This window comes from Colletotrichum costaricense (assembly GCF_030867565.1).
Source record: "Colletotrichum costaricense strain IMI 309622 chromosome Unknown Scaffold_6.1, whole genome shotgun sequence".
NCBI lineage: Eukaryota > Fungi > Ascomycota > Sordariomycetes > Glomerellales > Glomerellaceae > Colletotrichum > Colletotrichum costaricense.
Window position 1 is genome coordinate 1,076,896 of NW_026848235.1, and position 24,946 is coordinate 1,101,841.

At 51.0% G+C, this 24,946-nt stretch overlaps 9 protein-coding genes across 9 annotated transcripts; 3 read left to right on the forward strand and 6 right to left on the reverse strand.

Moving 5' to 3' along the window:
• Positions 1 to 425: 425 nt before the first annotated feature.
• On the forward strand, positions 426 to 1,992 carry CCOS01_06581 (CFEM domain-containing protein; the record flags this gene model as incomplete). The annotated part of the gene is made up of 4 exons (XM_060454749.1): positions 426 to 527; positions 588 to 723; positions 805 to 1,480; positions 1,542 to 1,992. The coding sequence occupies 4 exons, from the start codon at positions 426 to 428 to the stop codon at positions 1,990 to 1,992; spliced, it is 1,365 nt and encodes a 454-aa protein (XP_060314449.1).
• A 4,250-nt stretch (positions 1,993 to 6,242) lies between these two features.
• CCOS01_06582 (uncharacterized protein) lies at positions 6,243 to 8,479 on the reverse strand (the record flags this gene model as incomplete). The annotated part of the gene is made up of 4 exons (XM_060454750.1): positions 6,243 to 6,626; positions 6,702 to 6,993; positions 7,074 to 7,494; positions 7,576 to 8,479. 4 exons carry the CDS (start codon positions 8,477 to 8,479, stop codon positions 6,243 to 6,245), a joined length of 2,001 nt encoding a protein of 666 aa, XP_060314450.1.
• An 890-nt stretch (positions 8,480 to 9,369) lies between these two features.
• CCOS01_06583 (uncharacterized protein) lies at positions 9,370 to 10,814 on the forward strand (the record flags this gene model as incomplete). Its single annotated transcript, XM_060454751.1, has 2 exons — positions 9,370 to 9,569; positions 9,644 to 10,814. The coding sequence occupies 2 exons, from the start codon at positions 9,370 to 9,372 to the stop codon at positions 10,812 to 10,814; spliced, it is 1,371 nt and encodes a 456-aa protein (XP_060314451.1).
• A 1,100-nt stretch (positions 10,815 to 11,914) lies between these two features.
• Positions 11,915 to 12,393, reverse strand: CCOS01_06584 (uncharacterized protein; the record flags this gene model as incomplete). The annotated part of the gene is made up of 5 exons (XM_060454752.1): positions 11,915 to 11,923; positions 11,977 to 11,988; positions 12,048 to 12,152; positions 12,203 to 12,226; positions 12,286 to 12,393. 5 exons carry the CDS (start codon positions 12,391 to 12,393, stop codon positions 11,915 to 11,917), a joined length of 258 nt encoding a protein of 85 aa, XP_060314452.1.
• Positions 12,394 to 13,982: 1,589 nt separating this feature from the next.
• On the reverse strand, positions 13,983 to 15,769 carry CCOS01_06585 (uncharacterized protein; the record flags this gene model as incomplete). The annotated part of the gene is made up of 2 exons (XM_060454753.1): positions 13,983 to 14,170; positions 14,239 to 15,769. 2 exons carry the CDS (start codon positions 15,767 to 15,769, stop codon positions 13,983 to 13,985), a joined length of 1,719 nt encoding a protein of 572 aa, XP_060314453.1.
• A 1,345-nt stretch (positions 15,770 to 17,114) lies between these two features.
• On the reverse strand, positions 17,115 to 18,085 carry CCOS01_06586 (short-chain dehydrogenase; the record flags this gene model as incomplete). The annotated part of the gene is made up of 4 exons (XM_060454754.1): positions 17,115 to 17,183; positions 17,241 to 17,340; positions 17,436 to 17,964; positions 18,043 to 18,085. The coding sequence occupies 4 exons, from the start codon at positions 18,083 to 18,085 to the stop codon at positions 17,115 to 17,117; spliced, it is 741 nt and encodes a 246-aa protein (XP_060314454.1).
• A 605-nt stretch (positions 18,086 to 18,690) lies between these two features.
• On the reverse strand, positions 18,691 to 20,474 carry CCOS01_06587 (uncharacterized protein; the record flags this gene model as incomplete). Its single annotated transcript, XM_060454755.1, has 6 exons — positions 18,691 to 18,771; positions 18,832 to 19,162; positions 19,217 to 19,307; positions 19,373 to 19,715; positions 19,901 to 20,035; positions 20,097 to 20,474. 6 exons carry the CDS (start codon positions 20,472 to 20,474, stop codon positions 18,691 to 18,693), a joined length of 1,359 nt encoding a protein of 452 aa, XP_060314455.1.
• Positions 20,475 to 21,841: 1,367 nt separating this feature from the next.
• On the forward strand, positions 21,842 to 22,789 carry CCOS01_06588 (uncharacterized protein; the record flags this gene model as incomplete). The annotated part of the gene is made up of 3 exons (XM_060454756.1): positions 21,842 to 21,905; positions 21,979 to 22,289; positions 22,355 to 22,789. 3 exons carry the CDS (start codon positions 21,842 to 21,844, stop codon positions 22,787 to 22,789), a joined length of 810 nt encoding a protein of 269 aa, XP_060314456.1.
• A 176-nt stretch (positions 22,790 to 22,965) lies between these two features.
• CCOS01_06589 (aminotransferase) lies at positions 22,966 to 24,471 on the reverse strand (the record flags this gene model as incomplete). Its single annotated transcript, XM_060454757.1, has 3 exons — positions 22,966 to 23,661; positions 23,718 to 24,061; positions 24,120 to 24,471. 3 exons carry the CDS (start codon positions 24,469 to 24,471, stop codon positions 22,966 to 22,968), a joined length of 1,392 nt encoding a protein of 463 aa, XP_060314457.1.
• Positions 24,472 to 24,946: the final 475 nt, after the last annotated feature.

Here is a 24,946-nt window from a genome sequence, read left to right on the forward strand (position 1 = left end):
GCACACTGGTCTTGTGTGGCGTTGACCCCAAGTGGAACCGCCGCACCGCAGAAGAAGCTCCCTTTGCTGCATCGAGCATCATCTCCGCGTTGGCATGTCGCTACGTAGGAACCACGCAACCCATCCCGAGGAGCTCCCCCAAAGTGGCCTCTTCTGTCTTCTGCTTGTTGACTAAGACGGAGGGTGTAGAAGGCGTTTCACGACAACCTTAATCCCTCCCGTCCGCCCATCTTCCCACCCCTTTCACCTCGTGTTGGGAAAACCTTTGACGCCTCCGTCACGACCTACGACTATTCGAATATGATGCTCACGTCATGTTCGAGGTGATACATATCTAGCTTGTACGACGACCCTGTTTTCTTCTCCCGGCCGTTTTCGAAAGAGGGAGGGGTTCTTCCTCATCTCTCACTTGGACATACCCAAATATGAGGTTCATCTCTCTGTTCCTGTCCATGGCTGCGGTGCTCCATTGCGCCGCGGCCCAAGGCGATCCTGCTTCAGCTGTAGCATCGCTACCAAGATGCGCAGTAGGTTACAAATTGAAGACCATGAACTTGCTCGTGCTCTAGATACTAACTACACGACAGCAAGCATGTCTTGTAACAGCGGTCCTCAACTCGCCATGCGCGCCGACCAACCAGACATGTATCTGCACCAATGCTCCTTTGCAGGTCGAAGTTGAAGCTTGTGTTCTACAGAACTGTACTCTTAGGAATGCTCTCAGTGAGTGGCCATGTCTTCCTTCGGATGCCAATGGGCGAATCCTCCCAAAGACCTGTCATCTAACCCGTCACTCTCCCGCAGCAACCAAGAACATCACCCAGACGACATGTGGCGCGACACCGAGAAACCGCACGCCGATGTACAACACCATCTCTATCACCATGGGCTGCCTGTCTGGCGTGTTCGTCATTATCCGCCTGGTACACAAAGTTTTTGCGACAATGGGCGACCTCGGCATGGACGACTGGTTCATTCTCATCACACTCGGCTCCGGCATCCCAGGAACTGTCATCAACACCCACGGGTTCGCCGCGAACGGCCTCGGCAAGGACATTTGGACAGTCTCATTCACTCAGATCAACGACTTTGGGTACTGGTTTTTCATCATGGAGCCAATGTATTTCGGCCAGGTGACGCTGCTCAAGATGTCACTTCTCTTCTTCTACATGCGCATCTTTTCGCAGAGCAGTATCAAGAAGCTCATCTGGGGCACCATCGGTTTCAACGCAGTATTCGGCCTCACCTTCATCTTTGTCGCCATTTTTCAATGCCAACCGATCAGCTTTTACTGGACAAAGTGGGACGGAAACCGCAACGGACAATGCTTGGATATCAACGCCATCGCCTGGGCCAATGCTGGCATCAGTATCGTGTTGGACATCTGGATGCTCGCTCTGCCTCTATCTCAGATCAAGGGTCTGAACTTGCATTGGAAGAAGAAGATTGGCGTGGCCATGATGTTCTTCGTCGGCACCTTGTAAGTCTCCAAAATGCGTCGATTTCCCTCTCAGAACGTTCTCTAACATGGGGGTTCCCAGTGTCACTGTCGTTAGCATCTTGCGCCTGCAGTCTTTGGTCGCATTCGCGAAGTCCCAGAACCCAACCTGGGATCAATTCGAAGTCGCAACCTGGTCCACCGTCGAGATCAACGTGGGCATCATCTGCGCCTGCATGCCCTCAATACGCGTCATCCTCGTCGGCTTCTTCCCCAAATTGCTGGGCACGACACGGCGCGGCACATCCGCAGCAGCCAAGTACTACATTCAATCGAGTGGCAACGGTCGCAGTAGGAACAGGACACTGGGCAACGATGCCAAGGTCAGGACCGTCGATCGCGACTCGGGGCTCTCAAGCAGCCCGAATGGCATCATGTACACCAAGGAGTACACTGTCGACTATCACGACGAGACGAGCTTGGTTCACATGCGCGAGCTGGAAGCGGGCAGCTCAAAGACAGGGAGAACGGGACGAAGTGGTTCCCCGTTCTGATTTCCTTGGTTATTTCTCCTTTGTCACTAGCGGAATTTTTGCTCGGAAGTCTGCGCTTGCAACGAGTTGTATGACACAATGTTTTTTGGATACCACAAATAGCGTGAGGGACTGCCAGACGGTATGCCCAATGGTAATTGACTTAATCGACTCACCGAAAGATCTCCCTGCGGATGTGATGGCCCGAATTAGTGCGAACATGTTCCGAAAAGCAAGATCTTCGTTCAGCGGCGGTTGATCCATCAATGAAAACCCGCTCGGACCCCTTCTTCTGATCGTGTGATTGAGATGGCCCCCCGCGTAAGCAGCGTCGCTAAACAAGCAGAGCTTCGGACTTGAGACTGAGAACGGGAATAGTGGCTTCTTGGCCGGCTATCGCAACCGAGTTCTCGACCGCCTCTTCCAAGTTCCTCTAACTCATCGTTGGCGGTTGAATCCATTTCGGACACCCTTCCAAGGTCGTTACCATTGTACAAGGGGCTGGTGGTTGTCTAAGGCCCCCAATGCCACCCATTTCCACTCGGAGAGATACCTCGACATTTGGCTCCGCACCCACTCAGCCGGATTGAGTCTTACCCAGGGCCATGAGCGGGCCGTGGGCGGATGCACTGTCAACGTGGTCTTGGCCTAGGAGAGATAAGCCCGCTACCTACTATCCGCTCTCGCCTTAGCCTCTTGCCTATCGTGGCACTCGTTTCCCTTCCTGAGCTTACGCGATATCTTGTAGCGATTGTACATGCAGCCGGTTTGGCTACGGTTTCGGGAAACGTTTATTCTCTCGTCCAAGTCTAGTGGGGGAGGTAGCCGATGGCTCGACAAGATAGAGGCGGCATCCCCCGCCATAGCCACCGGGCATTACATTGAAGGCGGGAGTCCGCGTGGCGTATGGCATGCACAGCGTATGTTACTGGCCAATTGCAGGTTGAGCGACGAGATGTCCCCTTGCCAATGGCAGTTTTGCCCGGATCTGCATTGACGTGTCTCAGTGGGTTGCAGCCAGCAGTTGCCGACGTAACATGTGGTCAACCCTATGGAACCCCCTTGAGAAGCTATTGAAAATAGGTGGATGGGGGTCTGGTGCGGTCTGACCGTTGCGGATCGACATCAGGGGTTGGGAGTTTAAGCAATGACTTGAGACGATCTCGTCGTCTCTGAGACATCAAGTTGTTGAATGAGCCGGATAGGGCGCATGCATATTACTGTCAGTAACCCCATGCACATTGCGTAGAAGTCTTTGTGTAAGAATAATTTCAATGATCTGCGCCGAAACCTTGCGTGATAACTTGCTCTAGTCTTTGTGTTTGCAATTGCTCACATGATGAGAGGACCCAAAACTAACAATCAATAGCATTGGTGATCGAACCTTTTGCTGTAGACTAACCATTATTAATCAAGATTTACAAGACGGAGGATGAGTGATCAGAGTCTTAATGAACTCAGCTATACTGAACAGGCCGGGACTTATTTTGCGCACATGATTCATCTCTCTTTTGCGTATTCGGGAGGTTTTCTCGCGTCTTGAGGATGTCTGCTACTAGTATTTCTCAACAAAAGTTTAGCTTTGCAACATTGCTGTCCCTAGTTTGTTTCGTGATATAAGTATGATGACTGTAAGATCCACTGGGCCCCATACTGATATGAATATTGAGCGTCATCATCCGTCTACTTACTCATTTAGCCGCTTGTACCTTGGAGTACGAGATGTACACTAGGCGGCCTCGATGTGACGGATTTTTCCCATTGCCACGTTCTCAAATCTCAACCTTGTCAGCGGGATGAAACATGGTCAAGGGCTCGTAGAAGCAACATCATTTACCGGAATCTCATAAACTACAACGGGCGGATTCCGAGATTCACCACTTGCGACTTGCTAGTAAGCGATGGGACATTCTTCAGCATCGATACGACGTTGCGCGCTTGGGAACCATTCGCGCTTTGACCTTTGCGTTTCCACGAATTCTACTACACTTCGCTTGCGGGGTTTCTCATAGGTGATAGGCAGGCGGAACTACACTACAGTCTATGAGGGACACCAGAGTCTAAGGTAGGTGGTTGTAGTTGTCACTCACCATCGCTTTACGCGTATAGGCTATTATTGAGGTATATCACGCTTGGAGTTATCAGTAGCCGATCGGCTCTTTCAGAACGTAAGTAAGGTATCAACTCTGCAATGTTGAATGCCTCATGTAGGGGCACCCAGATATACGCTGCCCTTCTGCTGCCTTGCTTTCGGCCGGATGAATCAACTTTATTAGCCTAGAATTGAAAGTTGTGGAAATTAAGTATGCTGTCGTACTCAAGTGCCTTGAGGTAGTTCACTGTGGCGTACTGCAGTTACATCAGGACTCGAGGGTCTTTCCAGGCTATGTTTTGCCTCTGGCTGCAGGTACAAGCTGTACTCGCAGACGCTCCCATGACCGAGTATATTTTTTCTTTGCCTCAACAGGGGGTCCTATTAGTCTGGACCTTGAGGTATGCGGGCGATAGTTACATGTACTTCTCCGCCGAAGTCCGAGGGAGCGAGTAAGTCAAGATTTGACTCTACGCATGTTTTTCTATGAAGACACCAGTACATTCATCTGGAATAAGGAGTGATCTCATAACTCGGGGGCGCGACACTTCCGACAACAGAAATACTAGCGTTTTCGTTCAGTCGAAGAAGTCGAACCTAGCGCACCCAAGTAGTCCATCTTGGCAAGTTCGCAACTTGCGCCATAGTCGCGCTTGCCGCTAGCAATTGTCGATTTTGGAAGTAGGCTGTAGCGATCATACAGGAGAATTACTGATCCTATTCGTGTGGTAAAACACTTTGATGGACAGCCTGAATCGCCAGCCACTGCGAAAGCCACAAATTTGCAAAAGAATTGGACGAGGTGTGATATACCGTTGGTCTTGCAGATACGGCGAGCTAGCCGGAGCGAACTAGCCGATCGACCAAAACCTTCCCGGAGTCACTTACCTGTGCGGTGACAAGTGCCGGCTTTAACCCCTCGCTTCAACAACCAAGCTTACTTCTTCTAGCGTCATCTCATCACCGCGCCGAACTAAGGTAGTCGATCCAGTCAGTCTATATCCTCACGAACCATTTTACGAGTCAGTCGCTTCCAATGCTAAGCTAAGGTTGTCGACGAAACTCGTCACATCGTCGCATTTGGACCCTGCAGAAGCGTGGCCGGTCACCAGCAGTTGTTTCACATGGCTGAGATTCAGGTCGGTATCACGGTAAGAAGTACGCCATGTATTTTCTAGCCAGAGCTACCTTACGTTCAAGGCATTGAGCCCTACTCACGACCATGGACTTGTGAGTCAATGGATCTATTAGAAGTCGGCCACAACGTAAGTACTCAGAAAAATGACGCGATAGCCATGTCGGTCAGATGAGCTGAGGCTCTCGTACCTATCGGATTCCTAGGTCTTGCTTCTACATGGAGTAATCCCGTGTGTTCCGGCAGGGTCAGAAGACACGTTTGCCATTCTCATGTGCGTGCGGTTATGAATTCCAGGAAAGGATTACAGCCAGCCGTCACTACCAGAATTTAATCGATTACTTTGCATCGATTCTTGCTTGACTGAGACCGTTGGGCTCGAATAGAAGCATTGGGCGGATAGAATGTTAAAAAATTCTTTGAAGAAGGAAAAGTAAACACGGTTGTAGAGTATATCTAAATGTCACAGACACCAGAGGACGTACCTGGTCAATTCTCAACAAAGTTGTAACTGACTTTGAACCTAGCCAATCAGATCACAAGCCACCCACGCTTCGCAAACCTCCAACAGATAGCCAAAACTTCAGACGGATTGCCATGTTATCAAAGAAGAAGCGTCCCCAGATGGATATCAACAACAAAAAGATTTGTTTGCAAAAGTGTATGATCAGTGGGAGGCTTGAACTCCCGGCCTTGGCATTACACAACATTTCAGGTGAAATATTAGTACCACGCTCTAACCAACTGAGCTAACCGACCAATTGGTTGGAAGCCCGAAGCGTAAAGGATTCCTAGGTACCCCACCATAATCCTGTGACCTTCACCACCGTTGTTCCTGGCACCAGACGAGAGAGATAATGCAATCTTGGACCATCAAGTCACAGGTGAGAATGTCTGTTATCCATGTTTTTGTACCTAATATGGCTTCAGGTCGTGTTTGCATGGCAGTCATTGAAGACGCAAGGAATGGAGATGCTCTGAACTTGCAAGTTGTAAATCAAACCGAGAACTCCAGCGGCTAATAGCCTTCAACCCAAATTAACTCTATGCCTGCAAATCACTCCATGAAAACTCCGGGCGCATCCATTCGTACGTGTCCAAGAGATCGAAATTGAAATCCAACTGCGCCGAAAAGTCCCACTCCATTGCATCGCCAGACGGGTTGCGGTTCGGCGCCCCATTGAGTGCCTCGTCCAGCACCTGCTTCACAATAGTCATTGTGCTCGCGCAGATGCTGCCCGGGGCTTCGGACGGGCTCACCCACTTGAGGAAGCCGGCCAGAAGACTCAGCACTTGTACAATACCGGACCTCGTGATGACTTTGCCGGTACTGTCTGTGACGGGGATGCCGCTGTTTCCTAGAGTTGGTGTTGGCTTCAGTAACTCTAGGCAAAGGATTCCGCCTCCTGGAGCGGCATATGCCATGACCTGAGGGAGTCGCGGATGTCAGTCATGTAGCTCTAGCTTTGAGGTTCTTTGAGTTTGATGCATCGTTGCACTTACAAGCCACTTGAAATCCTCGCACAAGACACTGAAACCATCCATATCAGTCCAGAAGAGCAATGTCGTCGCCGTCATTTCGTAGCTGACCGACAGTAAATCCCGCTTGTTGGAACAGTCCTTCCGATTCAAAAGCCGCTCAATGAAGAAGAGGTTCTGCAGATGTTCCAGCTGCATGAGCAACCGCACGTGGAGCATTTGACCAGTGAGACTCGGATTTCGAGTGTCTGATTCCTTGAAGCGCATGATAGCTGGCATTTCGGCCGCAGCCGCGAACTCTTTCGCTTTCAGTGCACTATCAGATGAACGCAAAATTAGTATGCACTCAACTCGGACGTATAGTCGAATGATTATGCGCTCGGCTTGCGCACTCACAGCAGAACTTCCACCGATATAGCCGCTTCAGGTCCCATAGCAACCTCAAAGATCTCGTCACGGATAATCATGAGCTTATACCGAGCTCGCCAGAATGTGACCGAGTTCAGCGCTCCATCGGGGTTCCATCCCGATTTGTCAAGCGATCTCACCGCCTTGTTGATTGTCTCGTCGTCGCATAGCAGGTACTCGTCCCGTATGTCGAGCGGCGGCGGCGTCAGGATGTATCGGCGACTCAGGGCGGGTGGTCGCCCCGTGATCGCAGAGCCGACTTTGTCGAGGACGAAGATTTTTACGAGAAGCCGTCTCCGCAGCTCGGATGCCAAAGTTGGTTTATAGGGCCCCTTGCTCTGTTCAACGTGTAGGCCCAGGAAGGTAAGGAGTGATACTGTCTCCCCTTGTGTCATCCATGTTGAGCGACCTGCACCACATGTTAGCGTCTACCAATGAAGGTTACGTGTCTGTCGGGACTTGGCGGCTCGATGTGTCACCAAGAACTTACTAGTATCTCCGTCAATGATAGACTCGATAATCATCCTCCTAAAGTAAAGGTACAGCAACAGCGTATTCCCAACCTCATTAGCCTGCCTTGCCAAAGTAATGCAGTCAAAGATACACTTCCTGAAAGCGTTCTTCTGCCCGTATCCCATTCGTCCAACCTCCGTTCTCGGAAGCTGCTCATTCCGCAGCTTCATTTCCCAGTAAATGAATAGCAGCCCCAACGTCTCCCACCTCAAATTCTCCTTGGTAAACTGCGCTATCCATAGCTCCGGATCAGGCTCGTGCTCGAAGAACGGCCGGGACGAGTTATAGCACAGCCGCCGCGCAAACTCTGAGAGCTGCGCATCGTTCCGGTCCGAATTGTTGAGGTAGTGCCCAAAAGTACCATACAGCGAATCCAGAGCCCGCACAGCAACGGGGTGGATGAAGGCGTTGTGCGGGTCAAAGTGTGAGTCAAAGAGTGCCCGGCCCTTACGTTCGTCGGGGACCAGGCGGAGGATGAAGAGACAAGTCTCCAGCGTCCTGGCGTCTTCGGAAAGGATAATGGACCTGGCTTCCCGGCCGGCGTTAGAAGTAGAACGGATTTCCTTCGCGGCGTGTACATCATGGCCAGAGAGCCCGTTACCGACTTCCTTGTACACGTCGCTCCACGACATGAAGCCGAGGTGGCCGGACGCGCTCTCCGGCACAACGACCTCGCGACTCGGAGCGCATTGTCCATGTATCACCGTTTCCGTCACGGCAGTGCTGATCTCAGACCGTTGGTCAACCAGTGTGGACGCAGTTGCGGGTTGGAACTGTTCGGCGCCCGTTTCCGAGCCTGTCACACTGGTTGACCGTGACGTTCGTTCCGAGACAGCACGGGGAGCTCCTGGACCTGGCTGCATCTGCGCCGGTGTACTCATTGTAAACTCGCACGGTTCCGTTCGCCTCCGTCTCTTACAGTTACTGCAGACCGGACGGGCGTGGTCGCATGCGACTTTGCGACGGCGGCAGGGGTCGCATGCTTGAAGCCGACCATTCTTTCGGTAGCGGAGTGGTGAAGACGCGGGCTCCATGATGAATGCCGATATTCACGGGAGCCGAACTGAAAGCCAAAACAACAGCAACAAACGGCATGCCTGAGATGAGTAGACATCCAAGTTTCACGACTGAGCTAGATTTTTCTTCATTCACGATTATCTTCGAGATCATTAGGGGGATGTCAGCAAGCCGAACTTTCTGAGTCTTACCGAACATCTAACCGAACAAATCTGACCAAAGTTCGGCTTCGGATGGTCTCCGCAGCTTCGGGAAGAGCCTAACCGCGAACGGCAAAAAGCCGATTCTAAGGTAACATGTCCACCTTCCGCTTTCCGCAGTCCTTTTCCCCCTACGCCTTTGATGATGAATAATGAAGTACTCAAGGGCCATTAGACTATAGGCGCAATTCAACTTTGCGGGGCTCAATTCCTCTTAGAAGGCCTCCGCGTCGTCGACTGGGCTCAACAAGGGTAGGGAAACCTTCTCCGACGTCGATTGCGCCTTATGGGGCGGCAACTCATCATGACTTGTGTCAATCGACCCCTCCCGACGCCGGCGGCCTTCGGCGCGACGCACAATTTGCCGTATGGAAAAAGAGGCTGCCCATAGTAGCGATGCCAATTGTGTTTCAAAGCGACGGTTGCACCACAAACCCTTACGCCTACGATTGAGTTGTTGCCATTGTTTCCTTTCACTTGCTCATGTCAGAATGTACTGGCGGTGCCTTTAAGTTCTCTACGGGATTATTTCAAGTTCTCAGTGGTTCGCCGTAATGTCAATCAACAATCGCATCTCCAACGATGCGATTCCGCATTCGGAATTCTATCCCGAGGCAAGCATAGCAACACAACAGAAGGAGACAACCACCGCCAACGTGAGTGAAAGTGTCGCGATCGATATACGGCCTCAAGATGGCGGCCGTTTGGCTTGGCTCCAAGTTGCAGGCTCATTCTTTTTATTCTTCAACTCATGGTCGGTGGTTCTCGTTTCAGTTTCGCGGCGTAACCTGCTGTTAAGAAGCAATTCACAACTAACCTCATCCGCAGGGGCATCTTGAGCTCCTACGGCGTCTTCCAAGCCTACTACCAAGAACATATGAAGGATGTATCCGCCGACTCGATAGCCTGGATCGGCTCTATCCAGTCTTCCCTTCTCCTCTTCACAGGCGTCCTCGTCGGCCCTCTCTACGACGCAGGCTACTTCCGCAGCCTCACTTTCACAGGCATCACCCTCATCTTCCTCGGCATGACCATGACTAGCATCGCAACGGCGTATTGGCAAGTTCTCCTCGCGCAAGCATTCTGCGTCGGTCTTGGCTCGGGTTGCATCTATATCCCGTCCGTCTCCATCATCCCGCAGTACTTTTCCGAACGTCGCGCCCTCGCCACGGGCATCGTCGCTACGGGCAGTTCTCTCGGCGGCGTCGTGTACCCTCTCATCTTTCAGAGCCTGTACCCCCGCTTGGGCTTCCCCTGGGCTACGAGGGTCCTCGCTTTCATTTCCCTCGCCACAAATGCCTTTGCCTTCGCCGTCCTGCGGCAGCGCCGTCGCCGGGCTGAGTCCGAATCCGATGATGAAGGCGCCGGAAAACGGAAGCGCCGTGTCATGTTAGACCTCTCCGCGTACCGAACCGTCTCGTTTGTTGTCTTCTCCGCTGCCATGTTCTTCAACTTCTTCTCCTACATGGCGCCCATCTACTATCTCCAGCAATACTCCCTCGCCCATGGCCTATCAAGCGGGAGCTCTTCGAGACTGCCGTACTATCTAGTCGCGATCCTCAACGCGGGCTCAATCCTCGGCAGAGTCTTTCCTGCATGGCTTGCCGGCCACTTTGGACCCATTAACGTTCTCCTCGGCGTCTCCGTCTCCATCGCCGCCGTCGCGCTGAGCTGGCTGGCTGTGCATGACGCCGCGGGCAGCGTCGCTTTTGCACTCGCATACGGGTTCGCTTCTGGTGGGCTCGTATCACTGCCGCCTACTGTTATCTCGAGTCTCGTGCCTGACCTCAGCTTACACGGCACTTGGCTGGGCATGTTATGCACAACCAATGCTTTTGGTTCATTGGCCGGACCACCGATAGCGGGCGCCCTGCTTCGAGCGACCGGTGGGTATCTGGGCGTGCAATTACTATCAGGACTCGGTATGGTGGCAATGACGGTCTTGATGTTGGTTCTGAGAGTGACACTCGTAGGCAAGCAGCAATCCTGGAAAGTATAAAGGATATGTGGTTCACCGAATAACTTCTTTTCATTTCGGGAGCAAGCTAAGATCATAATGACTTGTTGGAAAGCGCTGAATACCACGCCTCCTAAGGCAAAAGAATTTAGTAACAATAATGTATTATGCATACTCGACATATTGATCACACAAGTTACAACACATACGAATAAGTTCAAGCCATGACTTAAGGCTAAAGAGAATAAAGACGATTGATGGATCACCATAATGTCTCAAGGAAGCAAAACGTTTTCATGGCCTATTAGATTTGGCTTGGAATAAAGAAACCTCATGAAACTATAAGAAAACTACAGGCTTTATGGAATGCCGGGAGCCGCCTTTTTTCATGCATCGTAATCTCGTGAAGTATATGTAGTTTGGAGACTGCTTGCCGCGTTCAGTCTCTTCAGTCCGCTTCTACGTATATCTGCGCTTATCTAGTATGGTCTGGCTCTGCCAAACAAACCCACAGACAGGGTTTACCGAGTCTATACTTTTGCCTTCGAGAGGGACTTCAGTCAGCTGATAATATGGGCATAGATACACTCCTTCATAACCCCAATCTCCCTCTTTATAGCTGACTGTTTGCAAAACAAGCTTATTGAGAGGGAGATGCTTGATAGATTATTGATAAATACCTTATTTCAGAAAACCCTTAATCTGAACATCGTATGTAGAATTCTGTCCTACATTCTCACTAAGTATTTTGTAATGTGTTGTTCCGTGAAGAGATGGGACTGCCATTGGTAAAGATCCTGGAGTTACCTCGTAGAAACAACTTTCAGCCACATTTTGGCGTTGGCGGACAGCCCAGTCTATTTGTGTCATGGTGTCACCGGAGAAGATTCGGTCTCAAGTTAGGATGCTTAGAAATTTGTCCCTGCGCCCACACCCGCATTGGTATCAAATAGTTGTCTTCTATGGTGGTATTGATAGTCGATACGATCGACCGGTCCAGCTTGGTAAGCCTCTTATCCCAACCCCCGTTGACGGCGCGTACAGCATAGGTCATGTTCAGGGCCTTTATCCGCAAATACCTTGATAACCCCCTAATTACTCTCCTAGCACCTTCTCCGTCAAGTCTTGCGCGATCGAGTAGCTTAGTCGCACTATGAAAAGTAAACAGCCATTCATTTGTCAGGGTCAGTGAACGGTAGCTTACGCAGTAGACAGACTAGGGGAGTTTGATCAGCATTCAAGTTCATGGATACGAAACAGCAAGGGATAACTTACACCTCCAGGGCAGTCCTGGTTGACATCCTCCCGATCACGAATGCTCTGGGGGGAGAAGCATGATCCGCGGAAAGTGGGGAACGCTGATGATTGTACGTTGAGGCACTTTGGTGATGATTAGATATAAGTTGCCTAGCAGAATGGCTGCAACTTACGCAATAAGAGTTTGCTCCCTTTCCCTAGACGCGCATCAATGTCAGTGACCGTATTGTACTGCATGTAAGCTTTGGACACTCACTTCACAGGTGTTTCCGCTGGCGAGACCTTGTCCACCGTTGCAGTACTTCTGCAAAGCACTAACGGCGAAAGCCTGAGCAAGCAGGGTGGTAATGACAGAAACCTTCATGATTGTTAACTGAGAAAGAGTGTGTTGTAAAAATGTTTCTAGATGCTGAGGAACCGGACTCTGTAGTGCAGCGGCGAAAGGCGTGTTCAAATACTATCAAGGCTGACACTAGAGAGAACCCCGTGTCTATATATGGCCTGAAACTGTGCGATCTGACTCGGATTGACTTCTGAAACCTTGTTAAATTAAGATGTATTAAAATGCTGACGACAGACCACTTCCAGAGTCATGAGCAGTGACATTTAATATAATCGAAGCCGTGCAGGACTCGGGCCAGTGTGCTAAGCGCTTGTCGGATGGGTGGGTCAGTCAGTTTCTGATCTTGACCGCTGAACGAACCATCAACCTATCTTTGTGGCCAAGGAGAATTATATAGAAGGTAATGGGTAGGTTACAGGGGAGGTAAGAGCCAAGGCTAGGACTGAAAATGAGCACTAAATCGACATGACCGGCGGAATGGATAGGATGACACGTCGAGCAGGATGGACTTGACAAGACACAGTAAAAATATGCATTTGAGAACAAAACTCGATCTTAGATGCTGCAGTCAATACCGGAGCATCAAAGATCGAATTTCCCGGATGAATGAAATGTTGCGGCTGGACAGAGAAAAAGACATTGACGCTCCGGCAAGTTCGGAGGCTGCGTGGGAGTTTCGCCTAGTTTCCACACCCCGGAAGTTTGAAAAGCGGAAACTCGAGAGCATCATCACAGAACGACTTCCTCTGAATTGAACAGAGGCCAGATACTTTATTATCGCAGAAAATGAATGTCATGTCGAACTGCACAGAGCCACCACTGTTATTCCCAATGATGTGGGTGAGGTCCCTGAGCCAGAGGGGGGGGGGGGGGGGTTACGACCCATCCCGTCGGGTACGAGTCGTCGTCAGTATAGACACGTAAATTTCTATGGAGAAAAACTGGAGATAGGTAGATTAACGTCGACTCGCACCCGGTGGGATAAACGCCATCGAGAATTAAGAGGAAGCATTGAGAGCCTCCTAGCCAAAAGTATTCCACCTTGTCTTTTTACTGAATCCAGCTCAACCCTCCTACTAGGCTTATCCCGTATACAGATATCAGTTGTACCTGCGGTAATAGCGGTAAAATAGTGTGAGCACCTACAACCACCAAGATGACTGCTTCATTCCTCGGCTGCAAAGGCGAATCCTCGATAAACGCGTCCAACGCGTTCGGAGAACCTCTACGCCCGATCCTACCGACTACCTCAACGGTATGTTGCTGAAGCCTACCTAGATTCAGCAACACAGGGCATTTAACTCCTGTAGCGCGAAAGGCATAGTAACGAAGACCTCAAGTGAGTTTGTTTTTTAGAGCCTGGGAACCAAACATTTACATCACTTCCATTTAACGTGTTTAAGAATCGAAACATATAACTTTTATAAGCAAAATACCGCTATAGACGATGATCCAGATAGCCATACTTTCATTCTACGTCCCCAACACGCATCCGAGACCTTGGAGCGATAGCCCGTTGAACAGACAAATGATCGGGGCCTTTTTTAACCCTCCCCGTCCAGCAGTGTGGTTACTTATGGCGGGCTACCAGTCTTTATCCATTCGCCAGCTCAAACCGCGTTCAAAGACGCCAAAGGCTCTGTCAGACCGAGCTTAGCTGCCTTGATGGATGCCTCTGTGAGTAAGGGCTCGTCAAGCGGAGTCGCCAGGTCCACGTCTGTAGCACTGCTGGCATCACTCGCAGTCTCGAAAGGTCTGTACAGAGCCTCGGCAATGTGGGCCTTGGCCAGTCCATCGGCTAAAGGAAAGAAGAAAGGTCAGTTCACTACGTCTCGAAATCAGGGCAAAATCATGAAGTGAACATACCTCCGTAAGCGAGCTCGACGGGGACGGTAGAGTCAAGACCCCGCGTTCTCCTGATGTGGGAGATGTAAGCGGCGCTCATGATGTAGGCGGGGATAGCGTGGTCCGCCAAGTTGGAGGTGAGCTCGGGAAGAGTCTTTTTGTCGTGGAGGAAGTCCACAGCCTCCCACAAGATTCCGCGCTTGACGTTCTCGGAATAGATGCCGGGCATAGCGGTGTTGTAGCGGCGGTCGAGGTCGGCGACGGTGAAGGTCTTCAGGGGGGCCTCGTCGCCGGTGATGTCGTGGTTGCGGAAGACGTGGACCTCGAAGTGGTTGTCGGTGCCGATCTCGCCGGTGCTGGGCTTGGAGCGGTCGTGCTTGTCGTTGGCCTGACGGGAGTCGATGACAATGGTCTGCAGAGGGCCGCTGCGGATCTCATGGGCCTCATGCTTGACTCTTCCGTTGCCCTTGTACAGGTCAGCGCCGGGCTGCAGCCAGCTGCGGCGGGAAAAGCCATTGTGAAGGAGGTTGATCTGGGCGATAGCGATGGCGTGACCCCCGCGAGAGAAGGTGACTTGGATGGAAGCGTCGATCTCTCCCATGTCGGCCATGAGCTTCATCAACTCCTCATCGGTGTACTTCTTCCACTTGGCGTACTCCTCCTTTCCAAAGATGTGGTCGTAGTCGTCCTCGTTCAAGGTGGTGACGAAACCAGCGGGGAGTACAAAGCTGCTGGAAATCTCCATCTTGTCGGGGCGCTTGGTGTCGGACCAGCCGGATCGCATAAAGTTGTAAATCATGTCAAAGAAATGGTAGCCGCTGTGAGAGACCTTGCCGTAGCCTGTACGGTAAGGGTGGTACGGCTCGTCCACGATCTCTGAAGGCATGCGCCATTTACCATCGCAATGTGTTGAGATGATGTTCGTAACGGGACATCTGGTCTTCTCCTGAATCTCCTTGATCATGTCGAAGGTGCAGTAGAATCCAGGGTGGTAGCGGCGATGGCTGTTCATCTGGAAGAATGTTGGCTTCTGGCCTTGAGCGATCTGACGCTTTCGGAGCTCTTCGTAGGCATCAGCAAGATCCTGGTAGTCCTCGGCAATTCCGAAGGCTGCATCGAAGTCGGTGACTGCGCCGTTCCTAGTCGAGATAGGCTTGTCCATGATGATGTTCAAACCTGCGGAAACAGCCCAAAGACCATATGACTTATGGGCAAGAGGCTCGGTGCTGATGACCGCGCAGGTCACTCCAGTCCGCGCCACAACTTCGTTCAGGCGCGCGGCGACGTCGGCAGGCATGGGTCCGTCGTAGGCCGGGACCAGAACCAGTTCCGCATCCGGAGCCATTCCCTTGGTGAACAAGAGGTCTTCCACTCTGTCCTTGCATCGCTCGATATCGACAACAACTTTGAGATAGGCCCTGCCCTCTTCGCGGAGAGTCTTGAGATGGGGAATATAAGTTCTCTTGGCGTGAGCGCCAGCACCGACCAGAAGGAACTTCTCCATGGCAGGCTCGGGAGCTGCCGCGTTTTCAATTGAGTTGGTGGCCGTCATCTTGAATTGTGTTGTGATGTACTACACTCCAATAAATGTTTGTGAGTCTAATCTGAAGGCCAACCTGACGAAGCTGTACAAAGAATGATAGGAATGAATCTCAGAACAAACATGTAATTCGGTCGAAGACAGCGAGCTTCCTTTATCGAAGTTGGAGATGGCTCAGGGCAACTGACTAGAGTGTTCACCCAGTCTCCGATATTCTCAATCTTCGTGCAATAGCCCCGAATGAATGACTTCTGCTGAGATGTTTTGGCAAGCAAACATAATCATCAGTTCAGTGCCAAGAATCCGTTGGTAAGGCTACATGTATGATGGCAAGACAGTCGGTGTTCCTTAGTCCCTCATGCCACTCTAGAGGGCCTTGCCTGTCAGCATTAGAGTTGAGCCGTAGGGAACTCGAACGGGCCACAGCTTCAATCTTCGTGAAAAATCGAACCGTTGTCACCATCGACTATTCGACTATTTCCATTGGCTCAATTGCATCATCACTCAAAGCAACTGCCAAGTGTAGTTTGGAATGGTAAGCCTTAACCAGCATGCCAAAATGCTTCTACATGGAACAAGCTGAGAGTAAACGACCGGTCAAAATAAGCACGTCGATATTGGCCCAGGCAATTACCCAATTCAGGGGTGCCCTTGAGACGCATCTATGCTGGTAAGCAAGTGATTATGTGTATTGAACACACTTATGCTTCATATGTGCATACATCTAAGCAAAAAGGTGGAGCACAGGCGATCGGAAAATTTAACTTCTTGCTTAGTTTGAGTCTTTGCGTAAGCAGTTACTTTTGTATTATCTCGCTAATAGCACAATGTTCAGACCCTTTGCGATGTAGCGATACGACCAGCAAGGCTTAGTGAACTTGAACTTTCTCAGGTAAGGTAAGGTAGGTAACAGACATGTAACATGCTACGCGCTAAATTTAGTTGGGTTCACAGCACCGTTAACCGTAACGTAGAGGGATCCCCCAATACTACAGTATACATGGAGGCAACAACATCAACATGAAGTTTAGTTATCTCGTTAGTATGGCTTGGTAAAAGCTTTTGCACATGATTCCTTCCCCAATGGATTCAGTCACAGGTTTTAGGGCTACCCGACAACCACTAGAAGAGTTATACAGCTATTCTCAAAACTCCGAGTTTTCGAATAGCTCAGAATGTCACGATAGACATGGAAATACGGTGTCAAAGGGTGATTATGATCATACAATGACAGCAGGGAGTGGGATAAAACAGTAGAAAAGTGTTATTGATCTCGTCTATGGACACTTTCCCGGCGATTTTGACCCTTTGGTCAAACAGAATAGATGATTTTAGCCACAGAATGCCTACATCGCATTCACCACGGAAGCTCCTTGTGATCATAGGTGCGGAATGCAGCTGCAGTCTCCCGGGTCGCTTGATCAATCTGCTCAACAGTTAGTTTCGAGCAATGCAGCTCGTATAACCATCCGAGCATGCATACCTCAGTGAGAATGGAGTCCGTCGCCTCAGCGACAGAGACAGGGGCCTCCTTTTTTCCGAACCTGACCGCAGCAGCGTTGCCCATCTCCGTTTGCATCCACCTTTTCACCCCGCAAAGACATTCATTAGCGATCATTATCGAACGGTATGCAAAGCAGAAGATGAGGAGGGGAGAAAGAGAGAAGTGACGGCTTACCCTGGGTGCAGAGCAAGGGCGATTAGACTTTCGTTCTCTCTCCCAATCCTGCGGACCATGAAGTTGACCGCGGCCTTGGAGGAGCCGTAGGCCGCGCAGGGCGAGGCATACCGAGGGACCTCGCCCAAACTCCCGGCAATACTCGAGATCACGACAAACTTTGGTGTCGACGATCTCGCTAAGAGGCGCCACGTAGCCTGGAATAGAAGCAAGGGCGCAACGGCGTTTACAGTGAAGCAGTCGAGGACGTCTTCAATTGGTGTCTCCGCAGCCGGGGTAGGGGCCTTGCTGATGCCCGCGTTGGCGATTACCACGTCGATCGTATCCACTCCATGATCGTGGACCAGTTTCTCAATCGCAAGCGAGGCGTCCTTCGGGGAACGGCTGTCGATTGTGATGGTGATTAGTCTGCTTCCGGAGTGGGTGCGAAAGCTGAGCAAATCGGAGGCCTGGTCTTGAGAGCGCGTTGCGGCAATGACTGTGGTGTTGGGCCGTTGGAGGAGCGCCTCGGCGAGGCCGCGACCGAGGCCTGCTCAGTTGATGCCCAGTTAGATCCAGGTGTACCGAATGGGGCTTTTTGGGAAAGTAAATTTGATGAGGCACGTACCGCGACCCGCTCCAGTGATCAAGTATGTGGCGCTTTCTGACATGGCTTGGGATAACTTCGGAGAGTGATGAAAAGTCCGTTCACGGTCTTGGGAACCGGGAAGATGTCCGTATAATGGCGGTGTGATCTTAAATATGTATTTCGAGGCAGTCTCTTTATAACAGGGGGCGATATGATGACATGCTGTTCTGCATAAGCTGAGTTTCGATCGCTTTTGCCCCAGGTCAGCATGTACTATGCTTCGAGATGCCATATTGGAAGCGGTAAGCATAGCTGAGGCAATCTTCTGCTCGGGCTATAATTCAATACTACCGAGAAAGTTACGTGTATAGGTTATACAGCCTCGAACCTTCCTTTCCCACAGTCCGCCCACATCCCACATCCCTTGTGCTTCTTCTGGTAGTCACTTAGAAGTCACAACTCAGCCCAACTCGGTCTTTTGCCCAACAGACCGTATATCCACTTTCATACTTCTCATCTCCATCCTCCAGAGTGAATCTCATGTGTCTAGTGATCTGGTCCAGCCAACCAAAATCGCATCCAAGTGTCGCGTCGAGCTGCCGTTTTGAGAATGCAGCCTAGATCGGTCGTGTGAAGCACAACGCTACCACGTGAATGGACTTTCTAGTCCTTCGCATACTTGTCAGTTTACCATTTGCTTTTGAGGTTTCTGTCGTGCAGGAGCCGAGCAACGAAGATGATGGCTCCTCCTCCGAGCAGACAACACCCCTAAGAATATGCCGTTAGCAATGATTTCTGATCAATAAGACGGAGAAATGCAAGACTTACTGCAAAGATGATCAGAGAATGGTACCCGGCTCGGGTCTCACTTGTAATCAACGCGCCAGCGATTGGACTGCCGGTCAAAAACGCCATGGACGTAACGGTGCCAAAAGCGCCGAGCCTTGCGCCCAACTTATCAGCAGGGATGATTTGGCCGGTGGCGGCAGGCATGACTGAGATGAAAACCCCAGATGCGAAGCCGTAGAGGCAGGCAAAGCCAGCCAGAACGCCAGGGTTTGTAGCAGGGAGCCACATCGCCACGCACAAAAGCCCACATAGAAGGATCATGGGGTAGAGAAAGTTCAGCCGTCCGATGCGGTCCGCCGCATGACCCCCACTATGAAAGTTAGTTTGCTGAAGAATGTGGGTGGAGACAGGGAAGACTGCGTACATAATACGACCAAAAAGACTGGCCGCGTTGATCAGCGGGAGAAGGTAAGGCCGAATGGTCGAATTCGGATCAAGGGCGACGCAAAACGGCTCTGGATTTTGTTAGACGGCGATTTGCAGGGTACGAAGCCGAAAAGATGTGGGTTCATGCACTTACCAATGTAGTAGAACGGAACGTAAATGCCGAGACTTGAGATGACTGCTCCGGCTGAGAGACAAGAGTATCGGATGTCGAGAAAGCCTTTGTAGTCAAGCAGATCCCTAAGAGATCTCATCTTCCTCTTGGGCCGTTTAGACGAGGAGACGGCTATGGCTATAGCGTAGCAGATGACCATGATCAGGGCCCCGACACGCAGTGCCCACGGAAAACCAATGGTGGGAATCAGTTTGGAGAACATGATTGGCAGGCAAACTCCTCCGAAACTGCTACCGGAGGCGACGATTCCCATGGCCAGAGCACGCTTGCGGTGGAAATACTGCCCTGCAACCGTGAGAGCGGGCTATCACACTGGAGTCAGTATGTTCAAGAGCTTACAATGACCCGAGAGGTTACTAGGGATCAAGATTCATCTGCATGAATCTAGCATGCCATCACCGGACCCGGTCCACTTGTCCTCCATATGTCCAGAGTGTGGGGCCGAGGATGAGCGTTGGTAGTTCAACAGGAGGAGAGTAAACTACTTACTTGCACTCCATAGGCGACTGTGAGGCCGAAGAGAAGTGATTGGGCCAGAAATTGCTGCCAGATTGCATTCGGCTGCGTGAAGGATGTCGCAAGCATGGAGCCGGCACCACCAATGGCAGCGAACAGGTAGAGCCACTCACATGAAAGTTAGCGAATTTATAACCGAGGAGTGGGACTTGGGAGCAGGGCTACATACTTTGGGACCGTAGAGATCAAATAGTGCTCCGGCAACAGCACCTGACAGATACATCAGGGTGATCTGCAGGGTTCCGATGAAGGAAATGGCGGTGGGCGAGTAATTCGTCAGGTACTCTTGTTGATAAAAGGTCTGGAAGAAGCCGAAGCTGTTCACGACACCGAAAGATGCGAAGTAAACGAGGAAGGAGCCCGCAACGGCAAGCCATGCCTGGGTACCGCCCTCCGGGTAGACTTCATGTTCTGGTTCTGCAGGGGATGATTCTCCGTCTCCGTGCTGGGTTCCGGAGATGGATTCAGGGTCCGGGTCCGAAGAGGGGACGATGGAGCCGCCCTGCTTCTCAGACTGAGACTGATCTGATAGAGTGTTACCTGCCATAGTTCACAAAGTGAACTGGCCTGCTTAAAAAGTGGGTTAGGTAGCAAGTATGCTTACAGCGAGGATGATTGGCGACCGCGACGAAACCGTCAGTGGCAGTAACGATTCTGAGTGGTCGACTTGCCGCCTTACCAAGGTGAGAAGACGAGTAGGTGAGGAGGTGAGGGTTTGATGATAGAAGAAAGACGCACCAAGGCAAGTAACAGGCAGGTTATAGTTTATATACCATGTCAGACGCGGACATTCGTATTCATCCACACATGCATTCAACCCGTGTGACGGTCCGTACACGGTGGATCAGATGTGGGTGCCACTAAGGTGGAAAGGGACAACAACATCCCAGGGTTACACTCGAAATTGATAAATCGCGTCTTCGTTCGGCTATATGGCAGCATATCTGATAAATGACTTGACCTAGACCTAGCATTACCCTGTTTTAATGTACGAAATATGAAAAGCTTGTGTCTTTACACAACCAATCATAATAAACCATATCTCGGGCGGATATATGTGGAGTGTAGTTCCACAGAACCCTTATGGATAGTTTGTACACGCGCACTGACATGGATGTTGCCCCCCGGGGCCGACCTCCGGGAGGGGCTTCCGGAGGGGCTTCCGGAGGGGTCCGGCACTGCCGCTTTCAATAATTTTCTCCATAATACAACCGAATCGACCACTCCTTTGAACATGTGGTACATTGCCCATGTCGCTGGCTGGTATGCTGGCAGCTTAAGGTTTGTGTAATGGTCTTTGTCTCCACGCCAGCCCAATTTTCCTACAAAACTCAAATCCTTTTCAGTCTTCGATTCTTTCCAGTCGCCATCAGCGCCACGGCACGATTTACAGCGTACTTATGGTAGACCACAACGCATGGCTGCTATGTGGTACTACATGCAGACCCTTAGGAAACATTCTCCTTTCCTGACACAATGTTGTTCCACTCTTCTTCCCGAGACACGGAGCATTTCAGAGAGTCATTGGAGCCCGTAATTACGGACACATTCGAGTCATTTTTCACATTCGAGTCAATGTTTACTTTCAGAAGTTGAACTGCCTTTCTCGGCGCCAAGATCCCGCCCTAGATCACGGATGCCCTCAGCACTCGTCACGATCTCTTTTGGACCGCAGTTGGGTTGCATTAGTCCCCATCACGGCTTCAACACCCGTCCCCGCAGGCCGTGCTTCTGAGTTCCAATCTTCTGATTCGGGAAGATCCGACCCTTCCCGCATGCTCTCGGGACTTGGCCTCAACGAGAATATATATTACCGGATTACTTGGCGGTCTCTTCGGCTCTCTCGGACGAATATCGTTCTCGGAAGCTCTTGTTAAGTGTGAATTTTGGCGTTTCGGTTGAAGTACCCTGAGAATGGCAGGCAACGTTGTTAGCGAAAGGAGACGGCAACAGAATAGAGAGGCCCAGCGAACCTACAGTAGGTTGCATCCGGATACCCCACCCGCGAGCTAAGCAGTGGAAGTAGCGTAAGTGATGCTGACACCCTATAGGGAAAGGCCTACTCAAGCGCATCGAGGATCTCGAGAATCAACGGAGTGCGTCCCCGGCAGGTTCAGGCGGGAGTGGCACCACCAAACCGACGCCGACTTCAACGAATAATCACGAGACGCAACGAGATCACCAAACTATGGCCCCTTCCGACGACGAGGCTTTCTCATTTCGGTCCTCTCCGATATCCAGAGCGCTTAGTCTAGACCCCATCATCGAATCTACCCTCAACCCACGGCGTGGTTTTATGGACCCGCTGTCGGGCTACCCAACTTTCGATCATGATGACAACTCCGCAAACACAGATACCCAGGTAAGAAAAATTTAATGGTGTGTCGAAGACTTTCTTATGTCAATGCTGAGACTATCGGCATGTAGACAGGCATATCATTATCTTCCTGGTTGAAAAACCAGGAGGCCAACGAAGCCATCTTTGGAAATCAGTCCACTATAGGCGGAGTTGGCGGAACAGTACTCCACGCGGCTGTTGTGCACGGCAATGAGGCCATCGTCAAACTACTGATCGAAAAGGGAGGAGACCTAAATGCGCTGACGCAACAGCGCAAGGACACGCTTCATCTGGCCGTAGAGAGTAACCAGATGAACATCGTCCGCCTCGTGCTCAAGGCGGGTGCCAATGTGAACAGCGTAGATGGGTGCGGGCACTCGGCTCTCTTCAAAGCCATTTTAGGCGGGAACGAGGACCTGGTGCGTTTGCTTTTGGAATATGGTGCCGATGTCAACCAGTCTATTGCACTTGTCCCCGAGGCATCAAGAATAGGCGTCACAAGTGTTGCATCTGGCTTTGTATGACACTACTAAATGATTTGTATAAATTCAAAAAAAAGAAAATAACTATCGCATGTCGTATTACCTACATGAAGAAAAAGAAATTTGCTGCGTCTATCGGGGATGCGACTCATGCTTCTTAAATGCACCCAAAGGGCAAGGTATGGGTTCATCCCCATCACAATACAATGGGAACTGCCTCAGCCGAGAACATCAAGCAAAAGTCCATGGAGCTTGGCAACAATCAGATCCACCTCTTTCTCGCTGACAGTATATGCAGGAGCAATTGTAATGTGGTCTCCAGAAATACCATCGGCAGTTCCAGCTCCTGGATAGAAATAAACGTTCCATGGCTCAGAGAGACCAGTCTGACTTATCCTAGCAGATATGGCATCCTCTGCAGGGAAAGGCTGCTTCGTGGCCTTATCCTTGACGAACTCGACCGCCCACATCAGCCCCCGGCCTCGAATGTCCCCAACATTGGGATGACCGCTCAGAGCAGCGCGCAGAGCCGCTCCCAGACGCTCTCCCATGCGCATCGAGTTTTCCACGAGACCTTCCCTCTTGATGATACGTTGAACGGCAACACCCGCTGCGCATGCCACGGGGTGCGAGCTAAAAGTGTGCCCGTGGTTCCAGACGCCGGATCCGCCGTCGATGGCATCGACCACCCTCTGATGAACGAGCATCATTGCGACGGGTGCGTACCCGCCAGCGACGCCCTTTGCTACTGTCTGGATGTCGGGGATCACATCTTCCTGTTGCCAGGCATGGTAGGTCCCCGTGCGGCCGATGCCGCAGAAAACTTCGTCAAGGATTAGCAGTGCCGAATGCTTGTCGCATACCGCTTTGATAGCCTTGAAGTATCCCGGAGGCGCAGTGTGGCAGCCCAGTGCCTAATTTTGTCAGTCAACGGTCCCGTAAACGTGATGGAGAAGCTTTGAAAACTCACACTTCCGCTGACCGTTTCTGCAATAAAGGCACAGACATTGTTGGGTCCGCGAAGCTCGAATTCAGCGTCGAGCTCACACGCCAGTCTCTCGACGTACTCCTCCGTAGTCTCGCCATCGAGCATGCCGCGATACATGTTAGGCATCGAGACAAAGGATACCATGTCGCTCTTGAGGAGCGGTTCAAACGGTTTACGGAACGCGACTTTGCCGCTCAACGCAAGTGAGCCCAGAGTGGTTCCGTGAAAGGCACCCGCTCGGGCTATGAAGCCCGCCCTATTGGGTACGCCAAGTTCCGCAAAGTACTTTACTGCGAGTTTCATTGCTGCCTCGACAGCCTCCGAGCCTTGCATCATTTAGCAAGGTACAAGACATGGGGCGATTTAGCTACTAGATAGACTTACCAGAGCTCATGATGGTTCCTTTTGCAAGCTTTCCATTCGTAGTCTCAATCACCGCTTTGGCGAGTTCTTCGGCCGGCCGGTTGGACTGATTCAAGGCAAAGCAGTAGGACACGCTCTGCATCTGCTCGACAACAGCCTGAGTAACCTCAGTGTTCCCATGGCCGAGACAGGCGACGGCAGGGCCTGCACACGCCTCAAAGATCCGGCGGCCATCTTCGAGTATCAAGTACGACCCTTTGCCAGAGGCTACAATCGGCGGCGGCTTTCTGTGGATGTTGGGATGCAAAATGCTGGTCTTGGACTGGTCGATGACTGGCGTTCTCTCAGCTGGTGCAACTTTGGGGACGGCCATGGTGAAGGTTTGAGTGTGGGGCAATAAACACAGTATTCGGGTGCAAGTTAAGCGCGACGAGATGAGGTAATTTGGAATGTTTATAGACTGACTAGACTTGAAATAATTACAACAGTAGATTAAAAGGGAACGCCTAGAATTACGAAGAAAAATATCAGGTTGACGCTACTACTCGACAATGTTCAGTGTTGCTGAGTTGTCTCTCAAATGTGCTTACTTGCTGTACAAAACCATATCTACAAACCTTGATTACCCGGTAAGTTTCCAGCTTAGTCGCACCGGCGTGCGGACCCGTCGCCAAATTACCTAGCTTTTCTGATTTCCCTTTTCATCGTTGCTTCTCTGCCTTCCTTTTCTTAATCCCCTTGCGTTTTACTTGTGTTTCTCTTCCGTAAAGGAGAATTCAGACAGCATAAGTACCTGATCTTGGTAGACGCCTTTGAGAATATAAATCCGCCCTGATGTGGCTAGGCCT